The 18,237-nt window shown below is 37.1% G+C and overlaps 3 protein-coding genes across 3 annotated transcripts in view; 1 reads left to right on the forward strand and 2 right to left on the reverse strand.

Annotated features, from left to right (window-relative positions):
• map3k22 (mitogen-activated protein kinase kinase kinase 22) overlaps nt 1-6,649 on the reverse strand; it is a 129,764-nt gene extending 123,115 nt beyond the window's left edge. The window contains exon 1 of the mRNA XM_079806601.1: nt 6,226-6,649. The gene's annotated coding sequence lies outside the window, so the exon portion shown is untranslated. The remainder of the gene's footprint in view (nt 1-6,225) is intronic.
• A 1,010-nt stretch (nt 6,650-7,659) lies between these two features.
• acaa1 (acetyl-CoA acyltransferase 1) lies at nt 7,660-13,186 on the forward strand. Its single transcript, XM_079806604.1, has 12 exons — nt 7,660-7,962; nt 8,048-8,141; nt 8,222-8,279; nt 8,369-8,448; nt 8,529-8,571; nt 10,288-10,386; nt 10,463-10,543; nt 10,653-10,843; nt 10,915-11,094; nt 11,257-11,312; nt 11,399-11,544; nt 11,745-13,186. The coding sequence occupies exons 1-12, from the start codon at nt 7,810-7,812 to the stop codon at nt 11,818-11,820; spliced, it is 1,257 nt and encodes a 418-aa protein (XP_079662730.1). The 5' UTR covers nt 7,660-7,809; the 3' UTR covers nt 11,821-13,186.
• dlec1 (DLEC1 cilia and flagella associated protein) overlaps nt 12,939-18,237 on the reverse strand; it is a gene marked incomplete at both ends in the record, with an annotated part of 36,179 nt that continues 30,880 nt past the window's right edge. Inside the window, 13 exons of the mRNA XM_079806597.1 lie at nt 12,939-13,065; nt 13,241-13,352; nt 13,514-13,667; nt 14,915-15,082; nt 15,497-15,712; nt 15,830-15,917; nt 15,997-16,091; nt 16,179-16,298; nt 16,367-16,522; nt 16,633-16,847; nt 17,703-17,773; nt 17,850-17,965; nt 18,079-18,230. Of these exons, the coding sequence (XP_079662723.1) occupies nt 12,939-13,065; nt 13,241-13,352; nt 13,514-13,667; nt 14,915-15,082; nt 15,497-15,712; nt 15,830-15,917; nt 15,997-16,091; nt 16,179-16,298; nt 16,367-16,522; nt 16,633-16,847; nt 17,703-17,773; nt 17,850-17,965; nt 18,079-18,230 (1,790 nt within the window). The remainder of the gene's footprint in view (nt 13,066-13,240; nt 13,353-13,513; nt 13,668-14,914; nt 15,083-15,496; nt 15,713-15,829; nt 15,918-15,996; nt 16,092-16,178; nt 16,299-16,366; nt 16,523-16,632; nt 16,848-17,702; nt 17,774-17,849; nt 17,966-18,078; nt 18,231-18,237) is intronic.

Here is an 18,237-nt window from a genome sequence, read left to right on the forward strand (position 1 = left end):
GGGTCTCTATACGGATCCCAGCGTCGGAAACAAGTGGATGGTTTATTTTAATTACACCTCGGATCGCATCGGAGAATTATATGTTTGTTCGGAGCATTTTATTTGGTAAATGAGGAACATTGTAATGGAGAGTTTGCAAAGAAACTTTTGTTGAAAGATTAAGCAGCCAACTGACAGAGCAGTGTTGGCATCACAAATAAACTTGCATAGGTGTAGATAATTTCATAATGCTTTGTCTATAAATGACGGTTTTATAGGGATGTTTTCAAAACACTTGCAATTGCGAGAGGGGACGTTTGATACTGTTTCCTTTGCAATAACGTTAGCCAATCATAACAGTGCCGTTTACTGACAAGCTTCAAAGGAGCCGATCCTTAAAAACTGATCATTTCGGATGGTCAGAATGACGGTTGAAAACGGGGCCGCCCCAAGCCCTTATGGGGCCCTAAGCAGAATTTTATTTGGGGGACCCTCTGTGCCACCAATACGATTGACTATTGTCAATTCTTGATAATTCGCACACCCAGTATAATTTGTATTAGTTGTAGCTGTGTTGCTTACATTATGTCTGTCTGCCTGTCATGTTTTTACCCTTATATGGTTTTTAATTGTAACAGTAGCAAACCCACAAGAGTGATCAGGCGTTAATATTCAAAGTCTTACAGTAAGTCTTGCAGTACTACAGTTCACACTGGGATATGTACTTTTTTTAAGTAGTCTCTTATGCTGAATATGCTCACTTTTCCCCAGGATTCGTTGATGAAAAGAAGGTTCAAAAGAACAGCATTTCTCTGAAATAGAAAGCTTTCAAAAAAAAAATCCTAAAAACATTGTTCAACACTGATAATCATAGATGTTTGTTGAGCATCAAATCATCATATTAGAATGTTTTGTGAAGGATCATATGACACTTAAGACTGGAGTAATGATGATAAATTCAGCTTTGATCACAGGAATAAATTACACTTTACTATATATTCACATAGAAAACAGCTGTTTTACATTATAATATTATTTTAAAATATTTCTGATTTTACTGTATTTTTAATCAAATAAATGCAGCCTTGGTGAGAAGAAGAGACTTATTTTAAAAACAAGAAATGTTGATTTCTTTCAAACATTAAACAGAGCTTTTATTTTGGCCGAAATACAATTGTATTTTTGTATTCCATTCGACTGTGTAGAAAGAACCTTTTTATTTTCTAAATAAAAACTTCCAAGATGTAGGCTACACAACTTATAATTTCAAGGGAGAAACTGGAAGCTATGCTGTCTACTCTGGCCAAAACACGCAGCACGTCAGACAATATATTCGCACTAAACCATATAGCGCATTCTCAAATCCATCCATTCATAAAAAGGTTACCGACGAGTACGTTTTATCGCAGATTTTTCCACACTTTGGACTTTGAACCCTGACTAACAAGCGAAAAGTGTCCAGCCGATGGCGCCGCGAGCTCGTGCTATGCTGTCAGAATCAATCCGTGCATATATTAGAAAACTTTTTGCAATTTATTGCAATAATTGTTTAAGGCCATTTCGCGATTTCAATCCTCATAAAATAAATTTGCCGTAGAGTAATTTCTTGTGCTCTTGGGGGCCGTCTGGTGGCCAAAGGGGCCCTAAGCAGCCGCTTAGTTCGCTTATGCCTTGGGCCGGCTCTGGTTGAAAATAATACATTTTCATATAGGCTATTTGCTTTTTTTGTGCAAAAAACGTTATTAACTAGGGGTGCACCGGTTGACCGGCCAAAAATCGGAACCGGACGTTTTTTGCGGTTTTCTTTGCATTTTTATGCCGATTTTTCCGGAAGTGCGCCCGCGTGCACATACGCCTATATTGCAATCATTCGCGAACATGTCACTTGTGTGTTACAAACGGAAACTGGAGAACTGAGGGAAGAGACGAGAGATAGGCCGAAGGGAATGAAGAGCCGCTTTCCTGCGCAAGCTTACCTCTCCGCGCCCTGCACAAGCGTAGATAGTGAGCGTTAGTTCAGCTCAGCTTCTCATGTGTTGGATCGGATGAGAACTAAACAGACTAACTTGTGACAAAGCCGAAATACTTATTTTTGTAAAGAAGAACATGTATGTACTTTTGAAATGAAATACTATCAGTTCTGTATAGGATGATCATTTTTATTTTACCTTAAAATTACATTGACTTACTTTGATTTAAAAAGCACCTGCTGTAGCATCTTAGTTTTTTTCGTTGCACTAAACATCATTTGATTTAACATTTTGGAACATATACTTTGTTTATATACTTTGGTTTTATTTAATTTCACTGGTAGACTTTTTTTTTTACACTGAATTTAAAAACAAATGCTGATTTAAGTAACATCTTTGTTTGGATTGTTGAATATGTGGGGATTGTGTTGTTTGGATTGCAGAATATGCAGCTGTTGCCTTTAATTTCACATAAGTTCAACCTGACTATTGATAGGCGCCGCATGGACACGGTCCGTGTCCTGGTTAAAATTTGCGTATTTCTCTGGATTTAAGCATTCTTGGAAACATTTGTGATAATGTAATTACAACAAGTCAACAAAATATATAACATTGTTCTAGTGGTTGTTAGATATTTGAATCCAAAAATCGTACATATTGTGCCTCTAACTCCAACTTGCAAGTACTACAAATGTACCAAGCACTATTGGCATACAAACAGCTACTTAAAGTGATAAATACTATATAGAAAATTGTTTGATTATTATATTGTCGCCATTTAAACCATCCTGATGCCCTGATCTCTAAACTGCAAAATGTGGACAATTTGGCATTAAGATAATATCAAAGTAACATCATGCATTTCTGCAAAGCTGCTTTGAAACAATAAAAAAAAAACTTTTAAATAATAGGCTACATGCTACATTTAAATAAAAATGTACTTGAGAAAATAAAATTGTGACCATCTATAGATTATATTGCTGTCAAATCAATTAATCGCGATTAATCACATCTAACAAAATATTTTGTTTGTATTATATATGTGTGTATATATATTACTTTATTTATATATGTATAGATGTATGCATATATATTATAACTTAAAAACTAAATCCGTGCTTTAATTGCTGAGGTCTAATGATCATTTAATTATTACTGTGTCAAAAAGCAGAAATAAAAAAAATGGTTATTAGACAACTAAGCAAAATAAATAATGTAAACATTTTGAACAAAAATAGACTGTATTCTAAATAATCTTTGTGTTGGTCATAAAAAGGCAACATTGTTCAATCTCAGGTCTTGCTAAGTGCTTCTCCCACTCTTTCTGATAAGGGCAATTCACCTACACTTCATATTGTCAGACACACAGTACCTAATTAAAGGGCTTCCTTTCATCTCATTAAAACAGGGTACTACCAAAGTGCTTAACGGGATGAAGTTAGATAAGAAACCCTCGAAAGCAACTTGCGTTATCACCATCCAAGAAAACTATTTCTAATTAACGCACTAACTGGATGGTATCTTCCATGAGCACTTTATGGTTAATGGACCAGTTCTAAACTGGAAAGCCCTGACCCAAATTTAGACACTTTGATGTCTTACACTAAAACAGAGTTTCTTTCTTTATCAAAATTGAACTCGAGGTGAAGCACCAACCCTGTTCTTTCCACAGCTTTAGAGAAAGAGCCCGCAGAAGCCGCTCAAATCACACTGACCCCTGGCCCTTGGCTCTTTGACGTGAGCGTGTCCAATCACTCAAGCAAGTGATAAGACCGCTGTGATTTCCTCTGTGTCTAGTCGGCCTGCTCTGAGATTAGTCCCGAAACTAATGATCCATCATGAAGATCTGTGGCTGACCAGGCAACACTTTGACTTACAGCCATGAAACAGGCATTCTCTAAGGGAACAGGATAAAATACTACATTTCTCCGACATCCTAATCTAAGGTGGTCATTCATCACAGATTTCACCGTCTCTCTCCCAAAATAGTCCTTTAGGGATTCCTAAAAAATATGAGTCGGGGTGAAATTAAGTCAACATAACTGTTCCTGTCTGCTCTGGACAGACTTGTGTGTGATGGCAAGTGAACACATTTTCTGAATACTTAAATCTTTAGGGGTCTAATGATCAAACTGACAGACTAATTATTTGTCCTTGCATTACTAGGGAGGGCGAATTCAACATCCTGTCAAGATGCTCCTAAACCTATAAACACGAATGCTGAAAATTTGGCAACACAAGTATGCAGCAGGCCTGTCTAAAGATGATAAACTTTAAGGTCAGATGACTCAGTCAGACCACATCTTGCATTTCTATTGCATGCATCTCCAGCAGTCTGTTGGGATGTTTTGCCCAAAATGTGATATCAATAATAGGCTGTTTATGTATGCGCATCACTGCACCTGAGTTTAAGATGAGTACTATGACTCAGTAAGGCTCGCTTGGTGTCTTACGATACCCGGTCAACATTGCAATAAAGGTACAAAGTTCATCTAGACTTCTTCCTCATACCATGAGAAACATTCTTGAACATAGGCTTGGCTGAGACAGACCATTGCAAAAAATATCCAATGACTCATAAGCATCTTTAAACAAACAAACTTAAAGTATTTCAAAGTCAGGGGATAATGAACAATGTTTCTTTACTATTGATTCAATTTTTTTTATTTAGGATAATATATTTTTCACCCTTAATTTCCATGATCTAAAGAATTAAAAGGTTGTCATTTGAAAGTGTGTAGGTCTACTTGCATTATTATGCTGTTATATTAGGATTATATATTCACTAGCATAAAATAGTCTTAAAATGACAATAATATCGTTTATCGCAATTATTTCTGGGACGATATATCGCGATACAAAAAGTAGTTATTGTGACAGGCCTAGTGGCTGTATGTCTACATTAGTATCCCTAATAATATCAGTATCATTGGCTTTAAATATATTTAACTGTAGTTAAACCAGCTATAGTATAGCTTTATAGGTCATTCCATGAAAGGGTTGCTCCTCATTAATATTTCATTGGCATAATAGTTGTGCTGCCAATCAAATAAAATAAAAAACAAAATAACTGAACAATCCTTGATCAATTATTCAATTAAATTACGTACGGATTATTCAATTCAATGAAATTTTACTATTACTTAAATTGCATAAATCTAAAAAAAAGTCTTACAATTCAGTGCAACTTTATTATATATTTAAATATTTTTCTTCTTTTATCATAAGGGTTATGTGCAAACATCCACATTTTGATAGCAAAATAAAACAACCTAGTACCTAGGCTTTAGTGGACAAATTATATTATTAAAAAGTTATGTTGTGTACTAAGGTTATGCATCCACCCTGTTAACGTCATACTTCCCCTTTATCTTATTTTATCCGTGCTCTTCAAGCATGTTATAAACATTTCATCTTTTCCAGTTTGTCCGAAAGAGGCGATCTTAAACAGTCAACGCTGTTACCATAATTTTTTTGTACTCAGGTTATGCATCAACCCTGTTAAAATCAGTATTCCTCTTGTTAAAAACAATGTACAATTCCATAAATTACTCAAATGTATGCATGCCCTTTGAGAATATCTTATCTTCTAATTTGTTTTATCATGGAAAATTAACTTAGTCAACCCTGTTACCATACAGTTGTACAGTAAACAAATTATTACTGAGAAATGAAAATTTGAAGATTTTTTTAAAAGTACATTAAATTCTTTTTTTAATAAACATCTTATAGCTAGTAGAAGAGTAAAACTTTCAACCCTGTTACTTTTTCATAGCCAAATCCCAACATGTATAAAGACGTAGTTATTATTTAGCTTGAGATGGCACAATGCAAATTACATGATTTGTCTAAGAATGTATAAAATCTTAAATATTTCAAGAAAAATGTGTCCCAATGCATATAATGACCCTTATAGACTATACTAAAGACACATAACAATAGATATAGAAATCTTTTAAGACAGAGTTTTATTTATTTTATAACGATATGGAGTGTTATCTTGTATTTAAGTAGGTTCAGGCAGTCACATTAGCAAATGTCATGCAGCCTATCATTTCAGCAACTATGTAAGCATTCCTTACTCACACAGTATGAAGTTCTGCCTAAACAAAACACAACATAAACTCAGCATACGTTTCTATAATAGCAGTACTCTTAGGACTGGTGTCTAACGCCTTATGTGTAAACAAACACATTGTATTTTCCTCTCTATAGCAAATCCTTGCACACTACAGTTCATATAAATGCAGTCATTATTATTCTAGATAGAACTCACCTCACGTTACGTGCGTATCTTCATGCTGGAGCTGACACTTAAGACAAATTAAACCAAGCTGCGATTCAGTTCTCTCGGTTTAAACGCAGTGAAGAGGAAAATTCCGCAAACTGCGCTCTTGTGCGAGAAATACAGTAAAAACAGTCATATATCCGGAAGCCGCGCGCACTTGAATACAGTTGTCACGCACAAATTGAAGGGAACCGCACAAATCCACCTTCCGAAAAGCTTTGCGGTTTATGCTTTTTTGGAGTCGCGGATGCCAGTAATCCAGACGGATGGAGCGGTGTGTGCTGCAAATCTCGTCGACTGCGCGCCGTCAAAGGAAGAAAGTTTCCTCTCCGCAAACATTGACTGACGCCGAGTTTTTCCACAGAGGAGCGAGTCGAGCGAGTGTAATGTCAGCCTCAGGAAGCGATGACGCGCACGCTAGAGCGCGCTGCCGCTGCACGAGACTCTGGCGCCCTCGGCCGACTGCGCTTAACAAAAATAGGTCTAAAACTCTTACAGTTTTTCTCAGTCGCTTTAAGGTACATTTCTCAGATCAGAATTGAAATTCTCAAAACTACCTGTTCAATCTTCACATCATTGGTCTCTGTTGAATAGTAGCCTACCCATATTAGTTCATAGCATTTACATGCAAAATGGTTGAACAAGTTGTCATAAAATGTCAAGCATATTTCTATACATTTCCATTAGACCTTCTTTCTAAAGATATTCGTTGTGATGTGGATGAGAATGTGTGGCCCAACAGACAGGAACATCAGGTGTAGGAAGACTGCACTGTAATTCCTACAGTACTGCATGTACAGTTTTCCCTAAGGAGATTGTCATGTTCACATTTCTACTTTTGTTTTGTTTTTTGTTTCTTTGTGCTATGCAGCGCTGTCTTTTCCTTTCTGTATCGCAATGACATGGTCTGTCAACAAATTACAGAACAAACAGTAAAAGCGTGAATGTGCATCTTATCCAGTCTCTTGCAATTCTAACTCCCACATACACTAAGGTGTAAACTTTACAATAACTGTCATGAAAACTTTAGCCATAGTTTACATCAGAACATACATCAGAGTACACTGTTATATTGACAACATGACTAAGCAATTTGACTGTCTTACACAATGACTCAAGGACTTGTCATTCTGATGGCACTGACATGTTCATTGACACAGATATTTGCTTTTGAGAGATGAACTAAGGATTTTGAGCAAGAGACCATGGCTTTTGGTGTTTTGCTATTTGTACGAATTGTTTTGAGAAATGCACTTACTGTTTTGCAAATGTCGAGGATGATTTGAGAAATGTACCAAAGCGAAGTACATTTGGTTTTTGTGTAAATGGTCCTTCCTCAAGAAAAAAAGGGTAAACTCCACATTTGTACTTCATTCCCCATAATTCCACACGATGACGTCAGAACGCACCAGCCAATGATATGCAGTGTGACAAGAGAAGCAAGGTTCACCAGGAAACATCATCAGACATGTAGAGCATAGTTCATACATCTGTGACTGTTTACCATCTGTGTATATCTCAGTAAACGGTTATCCTTTTGTTTTTTTCTTGTTCACGTTTTCGTCATTAAAAATGCACAGGGTGCAAGTTTTGTCGGGACACCTGTCGTCAAATAGACGTGTGGGAATGAGGGAGTGCAGTTCATCAGCTGCTGATCCAAATGAAATCGTTGTGGTTCATGGGCTCCGAACAGCCATTGGCCGGGCGAAGAGAGGATCTTTTAAGGTGGGTCAACAATTTGACTGCTTAACAGTTGCATGCACTGCATTTTAACGTCTACTCTACATAATATATCTATAATATATTTTAGGACACTACCCCAGATGAGCTGCTCAGTGCTGTGATGAGTGCAGTTGTTAAGGATGTGGGACTGCGACCCTCTTTACTAGGGGATGTTTGTGTTGGCAAGTCAGACATTATAAGATACACTAAAACTAGGACTAAATTACATTCATGTACACTTAATGACTGCTCTTTTTCTCAGGTAATGTGCTACAACCTGGGGCAGGTGCACTTATGGCTCGAATCGCACATTTCCTTAGGTGAAATGAGCAGAGAATTTATAATACATCTAGATATTGCTAAACATATACAATACAAAATAAAATAAAATACTTTTTTTAACTTTCAGTGACTTTCCTGAGTCTGTACCCGTCTACACTGTAAACAGGCAGTGCTCTTCTGGACTACAAGCACTTTTTAATGTTGCAGGTAGTGTAAGAATTACATTTTGAGCGTCATAAGAAAATACAAGATTTCAGTTTAAACAGGCTATTTTTCTGCCTTTTAAGGTGGAATCAGAGGAGGTTCGTATGACCTGGGACTTGCCTGTGGGTTAGTATGCCACATTTGTAATTGTTGATTTCAGTATACGATAGTATTAATCATTGTGTAGGTTAATCATTGTGTTCTGTTTTTTTCTCATTCCTTATTTATTTTTTTTATTATTGTTATAATTTTTTATTGTGTACAGTGCACTGCCGGTCAAACGCTTAGAATTTTTTTTTTTTTTAAAGTGATGGTTCATCCAAAAATGAAAATTAGCCCATAATTTACTCACCCCCAAGTCATCCTAGGTGTATATGACATTCTTCTTTCAGACAAATAAAATCGGAGTTATATTACACAAGTCCAGGCTAATCCAAGCATTAGAATTTGATTCATAGTTGCTCTGTTTTTGAAGTCCATAAAAAGTGCATCTGTCCGTCAAATAACGTGCTCCACGCGGCTCCGGGGTGTAAATAAAGGCCTTCTGAAGCGAACCAACGCATTTGTGTAAGAAAAATATTCATATTTAAAACTTTATTAAGTAAACTTTCGACCGACTGCCTTCCATAGAAAAGTGTTGAATGTTGAAAGGGAAACTCAAGATGCGTAAGTGACGTCACGACGAGCGGACCTGGTGGGTCCAGTTTTAAATATGGATATTTGTTTTACACAAACGCATCGATTCGCGTCAGAAGGCCTTTGTTAACACCCGGAGCCGCGTGGAGCATGTTATTTAATGGGCAGATGCACTTTTTATGGACTTCAAAAACAGAGCAACTATGAATCCAATTATAATGCTTGGATTAGCCTGGACTTGTGTAATATAACTCCGATTTTATTCGTCTGAAAGAAGAATGTCATATACACCTAGGATGATTTGAGGGTGAGTAAATGATGGGCTATTTTTCATTTTTGGGTGAACTATCCCTTTAAGTTTCTGAAAGAAGTCTCTTATGGTGATTTATTTAATCAAAATACAGTGATATACTAATAATGTTGTGAAATCTTATTACTTTTAAAAAAAACTGTTTTCTATTTAAATATATTTTTAAAAGTAATTTATTCCTATGATGCAAAGCTGAATTTTCAGCATCATTACTATTCATAAATCATTCTAATATGCTGATTTGATGCTTAATTATTATTTGAGCTCAAATATTATTATTAGTTTTTATTATAATCAATGTTGAAAACAGTTGTTGCTGCTTAATATGTTTGTGGAAACCATGGCACATTTAAGCAACAAAAAAAAAAGTGTAACATTATAAATGCCTTTACTATCACTTCTGATCAATTTAATGCATTCTTGCTGAATGAAAGTATTAATTTCTCTCTTTATTTTACTGACCCCAAACTTTTGATTGGTAGTGTATCATTGTTTGTTCATTGTTTTCATGATTTATAATAAATGCAAATCAGCATATTAGAATAATTTCTGTAGGATCATGTGCCACTGAGAACTGGAGTAATGGCTGCTAAAATAAGCTTTACAATCACAGGAATAAATTAAATTTTAAAATATAATAAATTGTATTAATATTTCACAATATTACTGTTTTTAGCAGTTTTTTTTTTAACAAATAAATGCTGCCTTGGTTAGTATAAGAGACTTCTTTCACAAAGATTAAAAAATCTTAATTATTCCAAACTTTTGATTGGTAGTTTATGTCTTTAAATTATTGTTACCAGTGCTTTGGCAATATAAAGCCTTTTACCATGCCAATAAAGCTATTTGAATCTGAATCTTCTAGCTCATCTCTTTCTTCTTTTCTTTCATGGCAGTGTGGAGAGCATGTCCCTTCGTTCGCCGGGGAACCCAGGAGACATCAGCCCCCGACTGATGGACAATGAGAAAGCCAGAGACTGCATCATTCCCATGGGGTATAGATGTTATCATTTTCAACTGCGTCTTAATCTTTACATTAAAATAAACATCATTTTCTCCGTTTCCTTTCAGAATAACCTCAGAGAATGTTGCTGAAAGATTTGGCATCACTAGGGAAAAACAGGACCGCTTTGCTCTCGGTTCCCAGCAAAAGTAGGTGCTCCCATGAAATGTACTTTATGAATTGTTTATACATGTTAGCTGTTAGTGTTTTGCGAAACATGCACTCAAAGCAATTGTATGTGGACTTTTATAACACTAGGGCAGCCATGGCGCAGAAAAATGGCATATTTGATCAAGAGATCACACCAGTCACTACTAAATTTGTGGAAGATAATGGCACGGAGCGCACCATTACTGTCACAAAGGATGATGGGATCCGGCCAGGGACTACCTTAGAAGGCCTTGCCAAACTGCGACCAGCATTCAAGGAAACCGGCAGCACCACAGCTGGTGTGCATGCTGAATTTAAAAATAAATGTTATGTTAAATTCCATAACTCAATTCTTTCATTCCCATTGCAGGTAATGCCAGTCAGGTGAGTGACGGTGCTGCGGCAGTGCTCATTGGGCGGAGATCTACGGTGGAGAAACTGGGACTTCCTGTTTTTGGGGTGCTGAGGGCGAGCGCTGTGGTGGGTGTTCCACCGGACGTAATGGGCATTGGCCCAGCCTATGCTATCCCAGAAGCCCTCAACCAGGCTGGTGAGCGTACAGCTGCTCTTACTGCACCTCTACGTTCATTTGAGCCATTTATATACCAGTAGTAATCATGCTTGAAAAAATGTATCAGATTCAATTTTCCCCTTTTCATTATTCCAAAATAATGGGTGTAAATGAGCCGTGTTATTGCATTTGCTTGTGCAGGGCTAACTGTGGATGATATTGATGTGTTTGAGATCAACGAAGCATTTGCCAGTCAGGTGACTGATATATTTTCTTGGATTACCCCCCAGTTTTTCCAGTATTTTCCTTTTATTAATATCAGGAACTTTCACAATTATCCTAGGCTGTGTATTGTGTGGAAAAGCTGGGCATTCCTATGGAGAAAGTGAATCCTAATGGAGGGGCCATTGCTTTTGGTCATCCACTGGGCTGCACTGGAGCTCGACAGGTCGTGACTCTGCTCAATGAGCTTAAACGCAGACGCAAGAGGTGAACCTATGGGTCAAATTATATTTTTCCATGTTTACAGGATTCCGTTATACAGTAAATTCAGTTTTTAAGACTGCATTCACGAATCTGTGCACGTTTTCAATCATAGGGCCCTAATATAGTAATTCGAGCCTAACTATACAGCAACAAAAACATTACAGTCCCTATTCCCATTTATAATGTTGTTTTTTTTCTTGCAGAGGGTATGGCGTGGTGTCCATGTGCATTGGGACTGGAATGGGAGCCGCTGCAGTTTTCGAGTACCCTGGACCGTGATGAAAGCCCTAGTGAAAAATCCCAAAATGCAAATCTCCTGATGAAACTAACAGCCACCAATTCATTTTAATCAAGCTGCTAGAACAGTAACTATAGAACACAAGCAGAGAGAGGCGCTTCAGTGGGTGTTTGCCTTACTCTCAGATCTCTCTTAAAAGTGCCTTGCATTTCAAATGTGATGACAGATCTTGGAGCTGTCAGAATAACAACTTTTATCTCTTGATTTGTGACATTAATCTGATGGTCTTTTCTTCTGATATGGATAGCAGAAGGACTCAGAATTATAGAGAATTTAGTTTTTTAATAATCTATGTTGAGGACCAGTGTAATTCATAAAGATTTGTGACATCTCATTTATTTGGATAAAAACGATTTATCTATTAAAGTTTGTGTTTCAAAAGCTAGGTACACTACCGTTCAACTTTGGGGTTAGTACAATTTTTTTTTAAAGAAATTAATACTTTTATTCAGCAAGGATATATTAAATTGATCAAAAGTGACAGTAAAGACATTTATAATGTTACAAAACATTGCTTTTTCAAGTAATTGCTGTTCTTTTGACCTTTCTACTGTATTCATCAAAGAATCCTGAAAAAGTATCATGGTTTCCATAAAAATATGAAGCAGCACAACTGTTTTCAACATTGATAATAATACAAAGTGTTTCTTGAGCAGAAATCAGCACATTAGAATTATTTCTGAAGGCTCATGTGACACTGAAGACTGGGGTAATGATGCTGAAAATTGAGATTTGTCATCACAGGAATAAATTACATTAAAAAAAATATTCAAATAGAAAACAGTTATTTTGAATTGTAATAATATTGCACAATATTACTGTTCTTACTGTAAGAGACTTGTCAACCCCAAACCTTTGAACGGTAATGTATGTGTGAATTCACTGTTTAACAACAACTCAACCTTTGATCCTTGATTCGCAAACATACACTAGGCCATTTGAAATGTGCTTATGTTCTTATGTAGGTTTTTAATCTGTTTTATAATTAAAAGAGTACAAATTTCACTTTAAACACATTGAGTTCAGTGTCTAATCAAACTACTGAATCTCTATACAGAAAGAAAGATATTTTTCTTGTATGTGTATAAGTGTTTTACTGTCAGGTGTCAGATATTGGAGGTTCAAAACTCTCATCAAGCGATCCACTTCCAATGAACTTAAGAACAAGTGGTGTCTCTCCAAGAACCCCCTGCACCGTGATGATTGTCTGGAACTCTTTCTGCTCACTATGGGGAAAACACTGTTAATATAAAGTTTAAGAAAGACTGCATCTGATTAAACAAATACAGTAGAGTTTTCATGAACTTCAAACTGCAGTTGTATAAATATATTACCAATTTCTTGAATTAAGTATTTTCTACAATGTGATTGGTTGGTATTGGATAAGATGGTAGACAATACCTTGGAGTGAAGCTGATCTGCAGCAGCTGTTTACAGGACGGTGGATCCCCAAGAGGTTTCAACACACCAGTGTCAGGACTCACACTGAACACTGCATTGTCACCTTCCGCATCTAGACACAACACAAAACATTAGCTCAAATAGATACGAGGTAATTACCATGATTGTAAAGATCACATGATACAAGACAGGATTAAAGGTGCAATCTGTTATTAGTAAGTGTGTCAATGCAACTGTACACGGTCTTTCCACTCAAATGTTGAATCATTTTACCTGTAAGTGCGGTCCAGTAGCTAAAGGAGCCACCTCTGTTGTAGAGGATGACCTCTTTGACAGTTGTTTGCCCAACGCTGAAGGTGCCAAAATCCACAATGGCGTTGGACAGGTGCAGTGTTGGTAATGCCAGATGAGCGCGAAGGGACACTGTCTGAAACAGTGCAAAGGGACAACAATATGGTTATTTGTAGATGAATTTTACATTAAGATTTTAAGAAACCTTGCTGCTAATTCTTGACTATCTAACACTATCATTCAAAAGTTTGGGATTTTGTTTATGATTTTAAAAGAAGTCTCTTATACCCGCCAAGGCTGCATTTATTTGATCAAAAATACGATAAAATCAGTAATTTTGTGAAATATTACAATTTAAATGACTGTTTTCTATTTGAATCAATGTAAAAAATATATAATTTATTCTTGTGATGGCAAAGCTGATTTTTTTGCATCATTACTCCAGTCTTCAGGGTCACATGATCCTTCAGAAATCCTTCTAATATGCTGATTTGGTGCTCAAGAAACATTTCTTATTATCACTTATTAATAAGTATTAATGGACCTTTTTTCAGGATTGTTTGATTAATAGAAATTTCGAAAGAACAGCATTTATTTGAAACAGAAATCTTTTGTGACATTACAAATGTCTTTACTATCTCCTTTGATCAATTTATATCCTTGCTGAATAAAATTAGTATTATTATTATTTTATCAAACGGTAGTGTAGATTATCAACAGTTCAAAATGGGGTTTGGGGGCCAGTTTAGAGGGGAATTATTTTGTATAAATTTAAATTGATTTAAAGTTGGATGTAAATCAAAAATGTATAAATAAATATTACATTTTATAAATATTTCATATTTTTAATTAATTTATTAATTATTGTTCCACAGACAGGGCTCAGATTAAGCCAGGATTAGGCATTCATTTAATTAGGATATTTAAGTAGCTTTTATAAATGTGCTTTAGAAAAAACATTACTGGTGTGCATCTTGAGACTAAACAATGGGCACTGACATATTTTAAGATATTACAGTACAAGTTGCTTTCAGTTAAAACAGCTCAAACATGCATTTTAGTCTTGGACTAGGCTAAAGCCTTGTCTGTGAAACCGCAGGATTAATTATTTATTATTATTAAAAAATTAAAAGTCAAAATTTTACTTCTTTGCTGTAAATACTGGTTTGAATGAACAATGAGGCTATTTCCAGGACAATATGACTCCCACATGAGATAGGGATATTACTACCCACCATAATCTTCAGGTCCAATAAACTTGAATATTGTCTTGAAATGTCAGTTCGGTCATTAATAGCAGCTTTGTGCGCCTCACAAAGTGCATTTTCTTTCTGGGAATGAATCATTTTAGGTATAAGAAACAAATGAAGCCTGTGTAGAGACCTGTACGCTGTTATTGCTGTACTGAATGGTCAGACTCTGCTGAAACTGTAGTGTCCTTTCTCCAACATCACTGCACAGAAGGGTAGCAGAGAGCTGAGCATCTGATTCCTCACATGGTTCATTCAGACAGCTCAGAAGCGAAGCTGAATTATGGAAAGCCACCTTAACCTGCAAATTAAAAAGATTATTGAAACCATTTCTGGATCAGACTGATAAGCGTTGATGGATTAAGCACCTGTAAATATAGTGCTAAATGAGTAGATAACCAATCAGAGCATCCGTAATCTTATACTTCCTTACTATATAGTAAGCGAACAGTACTCGGATGACCTAGTACTTCCACTAAGATTCTGAAATTCGCTTTCAATGGACACTTTACTATCCCATGACGCCACAGAAGAATAGTTGTGAATGGCGGTGAAGCGGCGCTACTGATGCCATATAGGTCACATGACAAACACACATTCATACTATGTAAATAGAACATACTTTTTTAACAGTCGGAAAGTATTAAATCCAAATGTAGTACCTACTATACAGTAAGCAAATATGTTCAAATGTGTATAATATGTTTGTACAGACCTGCATGATGTGTTTAGGCTGTAACAGAAGTGATGTTTGCTCGTCTCCTGACCCAGAGAGTCCTTGTGTGTGTCTGTGAGAGGGTGAGCTGCTGATCAGTTTAAGGGTCTGTCGGGGCCGCAGCACTGAGAATGGGGGGTGTGTGCTCAGTCTGAAACTCAAGGCCATATCGGTATTGTTCTTCAGGTGGAACGTCCGAGTGATCATGGATTCCTTCTACACTTAAAAAATGGAAAGACACAAATGTCTGGCTAAACCCTCACACCACTAACAGGCGCTGTCATAACTAACTTGCTTGTCTTTCATTTAGATACATTTTGTTGTAAACTGCACCTGTGTGTGAGATGTTCCGTCTAGTGTATCACTGGCAGCTGCATTGAATTCCAGTACCTCTGAATCCTCTGCCATCTGCACAGACAAACTACACACACATGCAACCGGTTACTAATGTTCTGTTTTATCATGTACATGCATGTGTATTAAACTCATCTGTAACTCACATGGCAGGTTTTACATTAGCCTGCATATCCAGCCTCAGAGGTTCTAGTTCATAGCCCTGGGCTCTCTCTACTTTGCCTGGAGTCAGTGACGCAAGCTACAAGATAAATAACATGGGAACTGTATGATATTATCAGCAGAGTAAAATGTATGGATTTAATTTCACACACTCATACTAACATACCTTAGAGTCCAAAGTCATGAAACCCAAAGCATAACCCAAACATCTTTGATTGGCTGAACATGACAGGATCAGAGGAGTGAAAGACACGTGAATGGTGCTACTGCCCCCTGCTGGAACTACCTGTATTAAAGCACATATTCAATTTGATAAACTTCTTTATCAAAATATAATAAATCCCCATAACCTACGGTTTGCTGTGGAGTGATGCAGTATGGGTAGTCAGAGACATTCCCTTCATGAGGCTTCAGAAACACAGAGAACAGCTTCTTCACTGGAGCCAGAGACACAGAAGCCCCACTGCCCTCCTCTCCATCGCATTCTTCCTCAATCTCTCCAAAATCATCCTATAAAACAGAATAAGTGAATTGAAAATGCACTTTTTGGTTTGTGTAGTGAAGCTGCACCAGAACAATCTCTTTTAGGATGTGTCCATGAAAACTAAGGCTAGACTCACAGATTTGGTCATGAATGTCGAGCTTGTTCCTTCTCTGCTGGGGTTGTAGCTGTCATTCCATGTGGGCGGGAACATGACGGAAGAGTCCAGCCCTCCAACAACCTCATTGCCATCTGCATCCTTCAGAGGAAAGGGCTCACCACATGCAACCAATAGATCTATCAACTTACTATCGCCAACCTCCAAGTTGTAGGTCACCCAATCCATACGGATATCTGAGAAGTTTCAATGATTTATGCAGTTTTGAAGTTAACAATCAAACAAGAAAATATACACTATATTGCCAAAAGTATTGGGACACCCCTCAAAACATTGAATTCAGGTGTTCCAAACACTTCCATGGCCACAGGTGTATAAAATCAAGCACCTTGACACGCAGACGCTTCTACAAACATTTGTGAAAGAATGGGCCGCTCTCAGCAGCTTATTGCCACCTGTGCAATAAGTCCATTTGTGAAATTCCCTCACAACTAAATATTCCACAGTCAATTGTTAGTGGTATTATAACAAAGTGGAAGCAATTGGGAACAACAGCAACTCAGCCATGAAGTGGTAGGCCACGTAAAATAACAGAGCGGGGTCAGCGCATGCTGAGGCGCACAGTGCACAGAAGTCGCCAACTTTCTGCAGAGTCAATAGCTACAGACCTCCAAACTTTGTGTGGCCTTCAGATTAGCTCAAGAACAGTGCGTAGAGAGCTTAATGGAATGGGTTTCCATGGCTGAGCAGCTGCCTCCAAGCCTTACATCACCAAGTGTAATGCACAGAGTCCTGACCTCAACCCGATAGGGATGAATTAGAACAGAGACTGCGAGCCAGGTCTTCTCGTCCAATATCAGTGCCTGACCTCACAAATATGCTTCTAAAAGATTGGTCAAAAATTCCCACACTCCTAAACTTGTTGAAGCAGTTATAGCTGCAAAGGGTGGACCAACTCCATATTAAACCCTACGGATTAAGAATGGGATGTCATTAAAGTTCAGGTACATGTAAAGGCATGCATCCCAAAACTTTTGGCAATATAGTGTATGTGAAAAACATTTGTAAACTTGATGTGGTGAACGGCTCACCATACGGACTGGTGTTAATGAGCCGTAAAGAGCGTGACAGTGTGTCTCCTCCGGAAACATGGCTTCCAAATCTGTCAATCATAAATATCAATGAAAAATCTTTGCATGTCAACTGCAACATCTAAAGTATTCTCTATGAACACTGACCGTATAATTGGACCCTGGGTCTGATTGTCAGGCTGTGGTCCAATCATCTGAAAGTAAATGGGGCAGCCCCTCACAGACATCCGGATGGGAATGGGAGTTGGATCTAGATCTCCAACCTAAAAAATGTCACAAGTTCATAAGAATGCATTGTAACTCGGCTGTCTGATTTGAGAAAGGCAAAATGTTTAAAGTGAAATTAAATGGTTTGTTTGTTTTGTGAAATGCATACCTTGCATATAAGATTGTCCTGATAATCACCCCACATATTGGTGAAAGCAGTGATATTGATGGTTTGACTCTCAAATGGACCAAGCATTCCACTGTTTGGTTTAACAAAGAACGCTGCACCTCTTCCATGGGAAAGCAGACAGTTTACAAATTCTAAAAG

This window comes from Gobio gobio (assembly GCF_949357685.1).
Source record: "Gobio gobio genome assembly, chromosome: 23".
NCBI lineage: Eukaryota > Metazoa > Chordata > Actinopteri > Cypriniformes > Gobionidae > Gobio > Gobio gobio.

Bases quoted from the DNA above. Each gene is read 5' to 3' on its own strand.
- acaa1 (XM_079806604.1), top strand. From the start codon at position 7,810: ATGCACAGGGTGCAAGTTTTGTCGGGACACCTGTCGTCAAATAGACGT. The intron at 7,963-8,047 runs GTGGGTCAACAA...AATATATTTTAG, and splicing joins CGAAGAGAGGATCTTTTAAG to GACACTACCCCAGATGAGCT. The intron at 11,095-11,256 runs GTGAGCGTACAG...TTGCTTGTGCAG, and splicing joins AGAAGCCCTCAACCAGGCTG to GGCTAACTGTGGATGATATT.